This window comes from Phyllostomus discolor, chromosome 9 (assembly GCF_004126475.2).
Source record: "Phyllostomus discolor isolate MPI-MPIP mPhyDis1 chromosome 9, mPhyDis1.pri.v3, whole genome shotgun sequence".
Lineage (NCBI taxonomy): Eukaryota > Metazoa > Chordata > Mammalia > Chiroptera > Phyllostomidae > Phyllostomus > Phyllostomus discolor.
The window spans coordinates 83,556,300-83,569,017 of NC_040911.2; the positions used below are offsets into that span (position 1 = coordinate 83,556,300).

The following is a 12,718-nucleotide window of genomic DNA, read 5'->3' on the forward strand; positions in this document are numbered from 1 at the left end:
GCAAGAAAGAATAACCTCCTACACGCATGATTCAGTCCAGGGCAGGCAACTCTGGGACAATCTCGTAGTGAGAAATGGCACCTTGGAGTCATCGTGAATTGACATTTCCCACGAGGAACGAAGGTGATAATCCTTTCGTATGTTTAAGGCTTCTTTGTACTTTTTTGTCCAAACCATTTATATCCTTTGCCCACCTCTCTGCTGAGTCTTTTGGTTCTTAATTTCTAAGAACTCTGTATGTGTTCAGAAGATGAGCCCTTTGTCTGTGGTTTACGCTGCAAATATTTCCCCCCAGATTATCATCTGTCTTTTTTATCTTATCGTTGGCACTTTTTTTTGCGCCTTTTTTTGCAAAAAGTATTTTGTTGATTTTTTTTTTTGTTTGCTGCTGTGTTTTGCTATTTATGCAGTTGAATGCATCTAACTTTTCTTCGGGGGGCTCAGCTTTACAAGTCATGGGTAGAAAGCCTTTCCTACTGAAAGGTTAGTTATAGGAATTTGTTCGTGTTTTCTGCTAATAAAAGGCCAACTTGTTCACGAAGAGAGGAAGGACAACAGAAAACTGTGGGCCCCAAAGCCCACTCTTTTGCTGGACAGTGAACCTGACATTGCTCAGCTGGTATTTTTCTCCGCAGGCCCTGCTGCCGGCTGATCTGGGGAGGCGGCAGCTTCCCGCCCGCTGCAGGCAGCACCATGGCACTGCTGACGCACCTGCTGGTCTGCACCTTTGGGATGGGCTCCTGGGTGGCCATCAACGGGCTCTGGGTGGAGCTGCCACTGGTGGTGACACAGCTGCCCGAGGGCTGGTACCTGCCCTCCTACCTGACAGTGATCATCCAGTTGGCCAACATCAGCCCACTCCTCATCACCCTGCTCCATCACTTCCGGCCCGGCTGCCTCCCCGAGGTGCCCGTCATCTTCGCCGTGCTGGTTGTGGGCACCGTCGCCTGCACCCTCCTTGCCTTCCTCTGGAATGTCACCTCCTGGGTACAGGGCAGCTACCACAGCATCACTTTCATGGTCCTTACCTTCTTCCTGGCCCTGGTGGACTGCACCTCCTCCGTCACCTTCCTGCCTTTCATGAGCCGGCTGTCCACCCACTACCTCACCACCTTCTTTGTGGGCGAAGGGCTCAGCGGCCTGCTGCCGGCCCTGGTGGCTCTCGCCCAGGGCTCAGCTCTCACCACCTGCGTCAACGTCACTGGGACACCTTATACCACCTCCAGCCCCAACACCATCGGGAAGACCGACACCCCACAGGTACCCAGCGCCGCCCGGGGCCGGGGCCGAGCTCCGTGCCTCGTCACCGCAACATCATGTGGAGGGCTTGTGTTTCTGAAACGTTGGGTAGACCCGTGCGTGCCCTTGACCTGGCTGTACTTTAGATCGCCTGGGCGAGCTGCGGAAACACCCCAGTGGGGACCCCCTCAGCCAGACCAAGCAAATAAGGCTCTGGGCATGGGGCTTTCCCAAAACCCTCAATTGAAGTCAGTCAGGTGTGTTCTGAAATCTAGACTTTCAGCTTTTATTTTAATTTACTATTCTTTTTTAATCCTCACCAGAGGATATGTTTTTATTGATTTTAGAGAGAGAGGAAGGGAGAGAGAGAGACAAACATTGATGTGAGAGAGAAATATGGGTCAATTGCCTCTCATATGGGCTCCGACCAGGAATTGGACATACAACCTAGGTACTGTATTTTTCAGACTATAAGACGCACTTTTTTTTTAACCACATTTTTTGTTCAAAATTTTTTTTCCTATTTTCCTCCTCTAAAACCTAGGTCTACACCATAAGATGCACCTAGGTTTTAGGAGAGGAAAATAGCAAAAAAAATTTTGAAGCAAAAAATGTGGTAAAAAAATGCATCTTATAGTTGGAAAAATACAGTATGTGCCTTGACCAGGGATCGAACCTGCAAGCTTTTGGTGTACAGGATGACACGCCTACCCACTGAGCCACCGGGCCGGGCAGGAGTTTCAGCTCTCACACCTGTCCCACCTGTGACACAGTGCAGCACAGTGACACCGCTGCCCACGGCCTGGAGACACTCATGCCCTGGGGGCAGACGAGGGCTATAAGTGGCCTCACACCCCTTCGAGCGCTGCTGCCAGCTGAGTCACAGATTCTGAGTGCTCTGGATCTCAGAATTCCAAAATGCAGACTTGGAACTGGTGCTCACTCACAGTCCCCCCCCGCGATGCTAACGTACAGCCAGAGCCAGAGCCGCAGACTCGAGTTGTTGTGTCCACACGTACATCACCATTGTGTAGACACATCTGTCGACGTGAGAAACACCCAACCCAGTAGAGGCATTGTTTGTTTGTTCTTTTAAAGATTTTACTCATTTGTTTTTAGAGAGAGGGGAAGGGAGGGAAAAAGAGAGGGAGAGAAACGACGATTGGCTGCTTCTCGTATGAGCCCTGACGTGGGACGCGGCCCACAACCCAGGCACGTGCCCTGACCAGGGACCAAACTGGCGACCTCTGGCTGTGCAGGACGATGCCCAGCCAGCTGAGCCACACCAGTCAGGGCCTGGTAGTGACATGTCATAAAAGTCTATTTGACTCAAAACTCATAACAGTAAAACAGTTGTCAGAAAGCAAGATCTCAGATGCTTTGTAGAATAACCAGATTTTGCAGTTCTTTATAAGCATTTGCAGTTAAGGAGGGAATTTAAGGAAGATTGTGTGAAGTGGGAGAAAGCGAGATGGTATTAGATTGCAGGATAGTTAAGAACATGTGCTCTCCCGATGGTGACTGTGCTTTCAAGGGCGGTTCTGGCAGGTCAAAGGTGCGCTAACCTAGACGCCCGGAAACTATGGACAGGGCTTGCTTAAGGCAGAGAAGCCTTGTTTTTGTTTAACCCTCACCCAAGGATGTGTTTACTAATCTTAGAGAGAGAGAGAGGAAGGGAAAGAGAGAGACAAATGTGTTTCAGGCTGGGGATCAAACCCACAGCCAAGATAAGTGTCCCGACTGGGAGTCGAACCTACAGCCTTTTGGTGCATAGGACGACACTCCAACCAGGGCAAAGACAAGTGTTTTACTAAACAGGTTACATGCCTGGAGCGTGACAACCACTGTGATCCGTCCAGTTAGGGCTGTGTGATCAAACCACCCTATGAGGTTACTTTCCATAAAAAAAACCCTTTTTGGCCACAATTCCCTCTTTTGTCCTAAATCAATTGATAGGATGTGTTGATGACCAACCTTTTGGTTGGATAGTATGGCCTCGCAGCACTAGGAAGGCTCGTTCCTGGAAGTCTCAGTACCTACGTGGTGTTGTAGACATGGTGGGCCACTGGTCATGGGACAATACCACACACATGGGGTGTGAGTCGAGGCCCAGTGTTCCCCCGAAAGGAAGATCAGGTAAATGGAAGGCAGTCCCGTCTTACAGACTTGATGGCAACAAAAACACTCCAGGTCACTTCTATCCTGTGAACTATCATGCCCCGCGTGTTCGCCTTCCATCTCACTTTCTGTGTCTGGTGTCTCGTATAACATTCACATAAGCCACAGAAAGGGCATTAACAGTTGTCACATGGCTTCACTAGTCATAAGCAGCTGGACTACATAGAAAAACCCGAAGAACAAGTGTAACTATTATTATGACTGATACCATTAGCAGACAGGAAAAAACAACCAAACTATTAGTTTCTGAGCTAAACATCAATTTACAGGGACACAGGCCTTGCCCACGTTTTGGGACAGCTGTCTACCTCTGAGGTCAGTGGCTACTCGTCTTTGATGTCCACAGGCAGAGGCTAGGTAGCCATTCACAGTTAGGCGCCTGATAAGGTCCCTTCCAACAAGGCGGGAGAGTGTCTTTTAACTGATGTCCTTTCCAAGAAACAAAATCTCCAGGTCACAGTCAATGATCTTAAAGTCTTGTCTCCTGGGAGCTCACTGTGAAAGCACGCAGTTACCTATCTGGCATTTCCATGAAGTGACTCTGTCGAACCTTGGCAATAGTGTAAGATGCATCCTTTTAATAACGTCAGCTCGTAAGTTCCTCGATCTAATTCAGGTCCAGCTTAAATTCACTGCGATGCATGAGGAATGCAAAAACTTAAAAAGTGGGGTTTGCCAGGGAGCCGCAAAGAACCAAGTAGCTCTCTTGGATTTCCCATAACCGTATGTGTTTTGTTTACAAGCATTGCTTTGCCACACAGTGAAAGTTTTTTCATCATTTATTTTGCAATATTTCCCATGCAATCTAACATAAAAACGAAACCCTCGAGGTGTTTCAGTGACCCTTCTGGAACACCACCACGAAGTTACTCCTACATATATTAACATTTTAACCCTTAAAACCTCAATTTCTAATGACAACTGAGAAGTAAGCAATCAGCAGTCCTTAGCTTGGCAAATGTATGAAGACACTTTATTGCCTCTAGAAACATATTCCATAGACATCGAAGTCAATTATTAACACGAACTTATTTTTGTAAACCCAGGTAAAATATAAATATTCTATTTAATATCAATAACTCAAAAGATACGTGTTCTACTCAAACCAACAAACCTAAACTTTTATTAACTAAAGATTCATCTTCGATCATGTAAACTTCACAAACATTTGAATTAGTGTTCATATTTCTGAGAATTTTAGAATCCCCAGTCCTCACAAGTGCTTGCCTTTAAGTCAGTTTTAATAATACCATCTGTATATGGAAAATTATCTCACATTTACAACATACATATATAGACACATTCGTTTGTAAAAGAACAGTTAAATCCAAATTTTGCTCTGGAGGCATTTACAGTTTGTTTCTGCCCTTGAGAAGTCAAGTTCCGAATGACCTCCCTCCTTTCTAAAATAAGGGCAGCCGCTTTTAGCACCTCCAAAAATTGGGTTGATGCCTAACCGGCATCACAGGTGGATCCATTTATCTAAATCCTCTTTTCGAAGCTTCAAGAGACCATTTAAATATGTTTCCCATTCATTCTGCCTAGTTTTATAGCCAGCTTTTTCCAGTCGTGCGCACAGAAGTTTCATTCGGAAGCGCCAGAGGACCCTCATCTCAGCCATCTCAGCAGCGCTGGGGTGCTGACCATGGTGGGGCGTGCTGGCCTTGGGGGCACGACCTCCCTCGTTAACTTCAGTTGTTGTGCTTTTTTTTTTAGACCTATGGAGTCTGAACAAACTTTTAGGAAAACCCAGCCTTTATGTGCATATTCCCACACAAGCCAAAGGTAGTGGACAGTCCTCTGGGATATCCCCATACTCCTGGAGGGAATTTTTTTCTTCCAACAACCCCATGAAGACTCTTGAGCAAGGGCCAGCAAAAGCTTACCAGACGCCACCAGAACTGTGACCCTGTCCAAACTACAGGCCCCTCTCTCTCCATGTGAACCCATCCCAAGGCGCCCTGCCCTCCTCCCTGGGGCTCCCGCCAGCTTCTCCGGAATCAGCTGCCCCACCACCCTGGACGGCCCCTGGTCCGATCTCCACCACTCCGGACTCAGGGTCTGCAGTCTGTTGGCTGTCCTGGTTGGAGAAGCAAGTATCCTTTCTCTTGGAGCCAAAGAGTGTTCCGTATCTCATTTACCCAGCAAAGATTTGGTTCACACTCTCGGTAGGCAATCCAGTTAAGAAGTCAAAATAAAAAGCAGCAACCCACTTTTTTCTTTCCCTGGGTTATCCCAACCCTTCTCTACCTGAAGGACTTTCTGGGAAGAGCGCAGATAAAGTCATGGCCTGCTCCTTAAAGCAGGGAGACCCAGGGTTCCAGGAGAAAACTCACTCGAGCTGCCCCAACAAGAAGCAAGGAGCCGAGGAGCACAGTGAGCAGGTGTCCGGGCGCACAGCTGGCCCTGCGTGGGCTTCTTCAGGGCCCTGCCCCCTGCGCCACGTAAATGTCAGCATGAGAAACACACAAACCCATAGCAAATGTTAGTAAGAGTTTCTTGGAGCCCAAACTGACAACAATGGCCAGGAACCAAGATCTTGAAGGCTTTGGAAAATAGTGCTTTTGCAGTTTCTTTTACGCATTTGAAATTAAGTGAGGACACAAGGAAGAATCTATGAATGTGTGGAAAGCAAAATAGGAGTTGAATTACAAAACGCTTAAGATTCTGTGCTCTCTTGAAGGGTCTGAAAGGGGGCATTTCAAAGGTGCATTAACCTCAATCTACAGAAACAATGCGGGGGGGTGGGGCGCGTACTTAGGCAAAGGTAAGCCTTTTCCTAAACAAGTTATATACTCACCACGACTAGCCCAGTTAAGAATTTGCGACCAGTTCACCCTGGGAGGTAGCTTTTTGCAGAACCTCTTTCTGGTCCACACATCAAACTTTCCCCCACTGGGTATTGGACAGTTACCACAGGTCTGGTATTAACCACGCAGCCCCGCAGCTGCAGCCGCAAACCAGTGGCCCAGGCCACCGTAGCCTGCAGGTGTTAAGTGTTTAACTTATTTGATGGCATTTAAATTTTTGCAATTTCACATTCATAAATCTAGATGTAATGTATGACTTGAAAAGAGACCTGGCCACACCAGGCCACTCCAACACACAGGGCGAGCTGGGACAGGACTGACCTCCCGCTGGCTGCTCCCCAGGCGGGCCCTCCTCTGAACACATGTGTGGTTGCCAGCCCTGGAGGGCAGGAGCGTGGGAAGAGATGGAGCTGAGTCAAAAAGAACCAAGTGGGCCCTGGCTGCTGTGGCTCAGTGGATTGAGTGCCAGCCTGTGAACCAAACGGTCTCTGGTTGGATTCCCCAGCTGGGCACATGCCTGGGTTGTGGGCCAGGTCCCCAGTAGGGGGCCCGTGAGAGGTAACCACACATCGATGTTTCTCTCCCTCTTTCTCCCTCCCCTACTCCCTGAAAATAAATAAATAATCTGAAAAAAAATAAAGAACCAAGTGGACTGGGTTTGCTTCATGCTCCCCACAGTCCTCAAGTGTGACGAACGGTTCTGACACCTCTGTTCCCTCTAAAACCGCAAGAACGGTCCCTACTTCGCGGGGCTGTCAGGAGGCACACCAGCCGATGCACGCACGGTGCTGGTGCCCAGTGAGCAGTCAGCCAACGTGAGCATTTATTATCATTACCTCAATAGGTGTGCGTGTATTATCTATCACACACTTACTCGTGATAATGCATCATATTAACTGTACATTATTACTGTTGTTGCCCGTGTCCAACATTGCCCAGGGATCCAATGACCCTTGTTTCGTCTTTCCCCAGGGAAATAACAGCACTCTGGTGCCTGGCCTCACTGGGACAGCGCACTCTATGGGCCATCTGGAAAGCAACTCCCTCAACTTCTCGCCCTTGGTCTTCTTCCTGCTGCTCGCCTTCATGATGGCCTGCTGCCTCGTTGCCTTCTTTTTCCTCCAGCGTTACCCTGAGCCCTGGAAAACCTCCACAAAAGACCTCCTCGCCTCCCAGGTCACCCTCTACTCTATCCGGCCACTGGAAGAGGACCTCGGTCCCCCAGGCCTGGGGGACAGCAGTAAGGATCAAGGGCATCTGGAGGAGGAAACGCCCCAGTACCACCCAGCCCTCCTGCTCTTCATCTACATCCTGGTGGCCTTCGTGAACACCCTCACCAACGGCGTGCTGCCCTCCGTGCAGACCTACTCCTGCCTGTCCTACGGGCCTGTGGCCTACCACCTGTCCGCCACCCTCAGCTCCATGGCCAACCCTCTGGCCTGCTTCCTCTCCATGTTCCTGTCTAACAGGTGTGCCTCCAGCTGGCCCTGGGGAGCTCTGGTGGGGGTGCACTTCATTTCAAAAGCCAGAATTCCAAACCCCACCATCAGGCTGTATGTTTAATAGTTAAAAAGATGGTTTTCTGGGGCTAGACTGCCTGGGTTCAAATCCCAGCTCTGCCACTTGCTAGCTCTATAACATCGGACAAGTCACTCCACCTCTCTGTGCCTCAGGGATGCCTGTCTGAAACTGGGGACAATCAGCCACCCACCAGGTGGCTGGGAGCATTAGAGGGGCTAACATGGGGAAGCTTTCAGAGCAGTGCCTGGGGCATGGCAGCTCCAAAGTGTCTGCCCTCACAACCATTGGCCCATGAGGAGCAGCACCCAGGCAGGAACTGGGTTTCTGAAACTCTGAGGTTCAGAGAAAGGGCTGGCCCTGCTCTAGTTTCCAGGACTCCAGCCCTGCCCTCCTGCCCCCAGCCCAGGCTGGCTCCCTGACAGCTGCAGTTCTAAACAGTGGCTGGGCAAATGGATAAAATGCAGACTGAGCCAGCCTAGACTGGGACCTGGGATTTCAAGTCTTAATAAGCAACTTCCGTCATTCTGACTCAAGGGCTTCAGGCCCCCATGGGAGAAAGTTCACCTTGGGGTCTTAAAACTTTATTCCCACAGCCCCCGATCTACCCCCCTGCCCCACGTGCCCCCTCTGGCCTCTCCTACCAGCACATACCTCCCCCAGCCCTACCCCCCACCTCCCCCATCCCCAGGAGGAGGAAAAATGAATCCTAGAGATTTAGACAGGAAATGTCAATTTGCCAGAAAGCTGAACTTTCTCCCTTGGGACTTAAAAACTGTGGATGGAGGCTGGAGATTGCCGGGGAAGCAGGACCAGAGACCCCAGACCTGTGGGACCTGTTAGAAATATAGAATCTGAGAGTCAAGGACTCCAAGAATCTTGGGGCAGAAAGAGCCCTTAGAGTGAGGGGCAGGCCCTCTGCTCTTGCCCAGCCAGCACGCAGGCCAGCCTTGGTGATCTGAAGATAGGATAGGGGAACCCCAGGGGCAGAGACTTCAAATGAAGGACAGTGTCCTCAGTCGTCAGATGTGGATTCTACATGGCAGGCCACCAGTAGAGCACCTCCAAGCTGGCCCCCAGGGCCCCCAGACCATGCAAACCTTATGCTGTAGACAGGGGTAGCTGAGGCCAGAAGGGAGGGGCCCCCGGAGGTCGCACACCACGCACTGCAGTGCGGGTCTGTAATCAGAGCCACCTTCTCTCCAGCATGGCTTCCCATCCAAGTCTGGGCATGTTGCCAGAGGTAATGGCAGCAGGTGAGACACCAGGTAGGGTCCATGGCCAGAGCCAGACCCTGCGCACTCTGCTCCCACAGCTCCCTGCCCCCACAGTCCTGCAAGCCTCATTTCACAGGTGAAGCAACTGAGGCACGGGGACCAGTCTCGAGGCTTACATGCTGGAACGGGGACTTGAGCCAGGTCTGTGCAGCCCCAGAGTCATTCTGGTTCTCCTGCTGGGATGCTGGGCCCTGCCGCTACTGCTCGGGAGCCTCACTGACCCACTTGCACCTGATGGCCTGGAAGTTTCCACATGGTTCTAACCTCTGACCCTGGAGGTGCTGACCATCCCACCTGGTTCCCAGAGTGGGGAAGGCAGGGGTCAGCTTCTCCCCAACTCCATCCATCTCCCCCACTCTGCCCTAGGTCTCTGCTGTTCCTGGGGGTCCTCACAGTGTTTGGGACTGGCTTTGGCACCTATAACGTGGCCATGGCGGTGATGAGCCCTTGCCCCCTCCTGCAGGGGCACTGGAGTGGAGAAGTCCTCATCGTGAGTATCTGCTCCCACGGGTGCTCCCTCACCCCGCCGAGGCCTGGGGAGCCCTGGGGCAGAGCCCTTTCTGTGGACCAAGTCTACGTGGTGGCTCCCTCAGGAAGCCCCAGGTGGCAGGGGTAAGGGCGGGGTTGCTTGTCATTTGGGAGTGAAGGCTTAGAAAGGTGAGGGGGCTGGACCAAGGTGATGGTACAGCCTGTCCATGGAAAGCCGCACTCTTCCCACTGTGTCTACCGCAGCTGTGGCCTTCTTCCCAAGGCCCTTGACTTGATCACCGGGGACAGAAACGCCACTGGGCTCTCCTTTGCCCTTGGGGAGGGGTCAACTCATGGGGTTCCCTTAGCCCTGTGAGGCCATCCCACACCCTTAGCTCCTAGGAGTCACCCCGAAGCCCCCTGCACTCTGCATCTCTCCCACCCTATCCCCGCAGGTGGCCTCGTGGGTGCTTTTCACCGGCTGTCTGAGCTACGTCAAGGTGATGCTGGGCGTGATCTTGCGCGACCATAGCCGCAGCGCCCTCTTGTGGTGTGGGGCGGCAGTGCAGCTGGGTTCACTGCTTGGAGCTCTGCTGATGTTCCCGCTGGTCAACGTGTGGCAGGTCTTCAAATCCGCAGATTCCTGCAACCTTCAGTGTTCCACCTAAGCAGACTGAAAACTGGGACCCAGAGAGACAAGGCAAGGGTTCAAGGTCACCGGGCAAGTGTTGGGGGTCTCAGAGGCACAGCCTGAGGACTTGAACCATCAACACAAACTCCCCTCTGTAAAGTGGGTAATGCCACCCGCGGGTCCTGGAAATGCAAGCACAGCCCTACCCCAACTCTGAGCCCTAGTGCTTGCAATACACGTTTGAGAGAGAGCTGACTACAGAGCATCCAGCTGGAGGCAGACTGAGGGTGTCGGAAGGGAAATGGCTGAGAGAGTGAGTGGGCTCTTAGAAGCTGTGTGACCTTGGCGAAGTCCCTTGATTTCTCTGTGCTTATGTCTCCTCATCCATAAAAAGGGGGTTATAATAAATAGCACCTACCTCATAGACTTGACACAGGGATACAAGGGAGATACACCCAGCATGTGGCAAGACCACCTGGGCCACTTCCTCCAGAGGAGTAATAATGAGTAACAGTCAACACAGACGAAAGTGGCCAGCGGGCTTGAGAGGTGACCCCTGCCCTGTATGCTTTCCCCCCCTCTCCTCACAGAGGCGCTTCTAGGAGACAGATGGCTGAGGGGGGGGATTTGGGGCATGCTGGATCCCTGATCCTCAGTATGGAGGGACACCCCTTCCCACCACCCCTCCTGAGCTCCTGGGAGGCAGAGAGAGATGATGCAAGAAGGGCTCCACAGAGCCCCTGAAAATGACTCATATCCCACCCCCCACCAAACTCACTAAGGCTGAAAACTGGACACAGATGACCCTGAGGAGCAGGGGAACCAGGGAAGGGGGAGGAGGATGGGGGAGAAGTGTCTTAGTTACCTGCTTGTTTTTTTTTACCTGATTTTTTTTGTTTTACTTGTTGTTGTTTCTTTTTACATAAAGACATTGATCAACCTTCCAAGAAAAAAATCAACCATGAACCCCCAAAATGTATCACTATAATTAGTTTTCAATTGGCTCCAAGGTCAAGGCTGAGCTCAGAAATGAAACAGAGTCAAGTGCTTAGAGAATGTCTGGACCTGGGATTTCTTTTTTTTTAGTGTTTTTTTTTCCGCTTGCTACTACCCCTTCTTTTTAATTGCTTTTGAATAGACAATACAGTCACCATGTTTCAAAAATCAGGAAATATAAAATGGTGTTCAGCAAAAAAATTCCCTCCCTCTTCTCTCCCCCTTCTACCCAGTTCCTCTTAACATTGAGCATTTTTTATGAGTCCCTATTATTCTTCCATAGATTGAGCTGGTCTAAGAAAATACAAATATAATCTTTTTACAGAAAAAGATATGAACTACAGTGGACCTTGCACTTTGACTCAACAATGCAAATGAAGGGAGCATTCTTGTTCTTTGTCGAGACTGCATAGTATTCCACCGAGTGGAGGTACCAAATACCTTTAACCAGCCCTCTGCAGAAGGACGTTTGACCATGCTAAGGACAAAAACAAAATCTCCCAAGGAGCCAGAAAGCCTCTCCCCAAAAGTACACGAGAAGGAAAACAGTTGTATTACTGAGTAGGCGTTAAACCAGGGCGTGGGGCACATCGCAGGCAATCCACTGACGAGATGCGGAAGCAGAGAGAACCCCCGCCCTTCTGTGCACAAGCAGATACAACCGATTACATCTGTGCCCTCAAAGGTTAGCTGGTCCTCTGGTGGGAGGACCAGACGCACCACTTGTCACGTGGTTCATCCTCGACGTTGGGGTGGCTATCTGTGTTAGCCAACTGTCCTTATCCACAGGGAAAAGAAACTTCTACCTTTGTGAGAGGAGGCTGCTTTGCAGCTTGCAGGGTAGCCCTGACAGGAGGTGCCTACCCTCCCCCGAGACTGGGCCTAGGGGCACCGGTTTTGTTGATATTCACATTAAGAAGAGATGGGCTCCGGGTCCTTGAGGAAAGCACTCCTAGGTGATAAAGCTGGCCAGAGGCCCGTTCAGCTTTTAAAAGACAAGCATCTGAAAGGAGCAGAGGAGCCTACAAGTTCTCTAAAGTAAACACTATAAGGAGAAGGAGAGGGGATGTCTCCCTTCTTGACACAAGGAGAAATCCTTTCTATTTGTATCTGCCTCCCCAAGGGCACGTGGGTGGCTTCCGGGCATTCCCTCTCAGAAAGAATGCTGGAGTCAATAATGAGCAAGAAGGTCTTTGCTGACGCAGGAAGATGCTCCAAGATTAATTACACGCACGGACAGGAGACGCAGAAGAGCGTGTACAGCACGGAGCTGGCCACCCTTGTATATCCCGCCAAGGACGAGGGGAGAGGGCGAGTGACTTGGTGTTCAGAAAAGGCACCTTCATCCATGCCCCTCTCCCTGGCTTTGCTCTCACTCGCCGTCCCTGGAGGTTTTGATGCCATTGGCAACCTTTAAGTTGGCACCTGTGGGTCAGCGCTCCTCAGCCTCCTCCTCTGTACAATGGGGATGATAGAAGCACCTCCCCCACTTTGCAAGCCTGTTCTTTTTGAGTTAACACCCTCCAACGCTCCAGACGTGTGGCCCAGATGTATCTTGGGAGCCTCCGTGTGTGCCCCGGGCCCTGTAGTGGTGCTGGCAG

At 50.9% G+C, this 12,718-nt stretch overlaps 1 protein-coding gene across 1 annotated transcript; it reads left to right on the forward strand.

Moving 5' to 3' along the window:
- Nucleotides 1–637: 637 nt before the first annotated feature.
- Nucleotides 638–11,350, forward strand: SLC52A3 (solute carrier family 52 member 3). The gene is made up of 4 exons (XM_028524525.2): nt 638–1,260; nt 7,200–7,696; nt 9,389–9,512; nt 9,946–11,350. Exons 1-4 carry the CDS (start codon nt 694–696, stop codon nt 10,156–10,158), a joined length of 1,401 nt encoding a protein of 466 aa, XP_028380326.1. The 5' UTR covers nt 638–693; the 3' UTR covers nt 10,159–11,350.
- The last annotated feature ends 1,368 nt before the right edge of the window (nt 11,351–12,718 follow it).

What these genes read in the sequence shown, in the direction of transcription:
- SLC52A3 (XM_028524525.2), top strand. Translation starts at nt 694, where the DNA reads ATGGCACTGCTGACGCACCTGCTGGTCTGCACCTTTGGGATGGGCTCC. An exon ending in GGAAGACCGACACCCCACAG is followed by an intron (nt 1,261 to 7,199) that starts GTACCCAGCGCC and finishes GTCTTTCCCCAG; the next exon opens with GGAAATAACAGCACTCTGGT. An exon ending in GGAGTGGAGAAGTCCTCATC is followed by an intron (nt 9,513 to 9,945) that starts GTGAGTATCTGC and finishes CTATCCCCGCAG; the next exon opens with GTGGCCTCGTGGGTGCTTTT.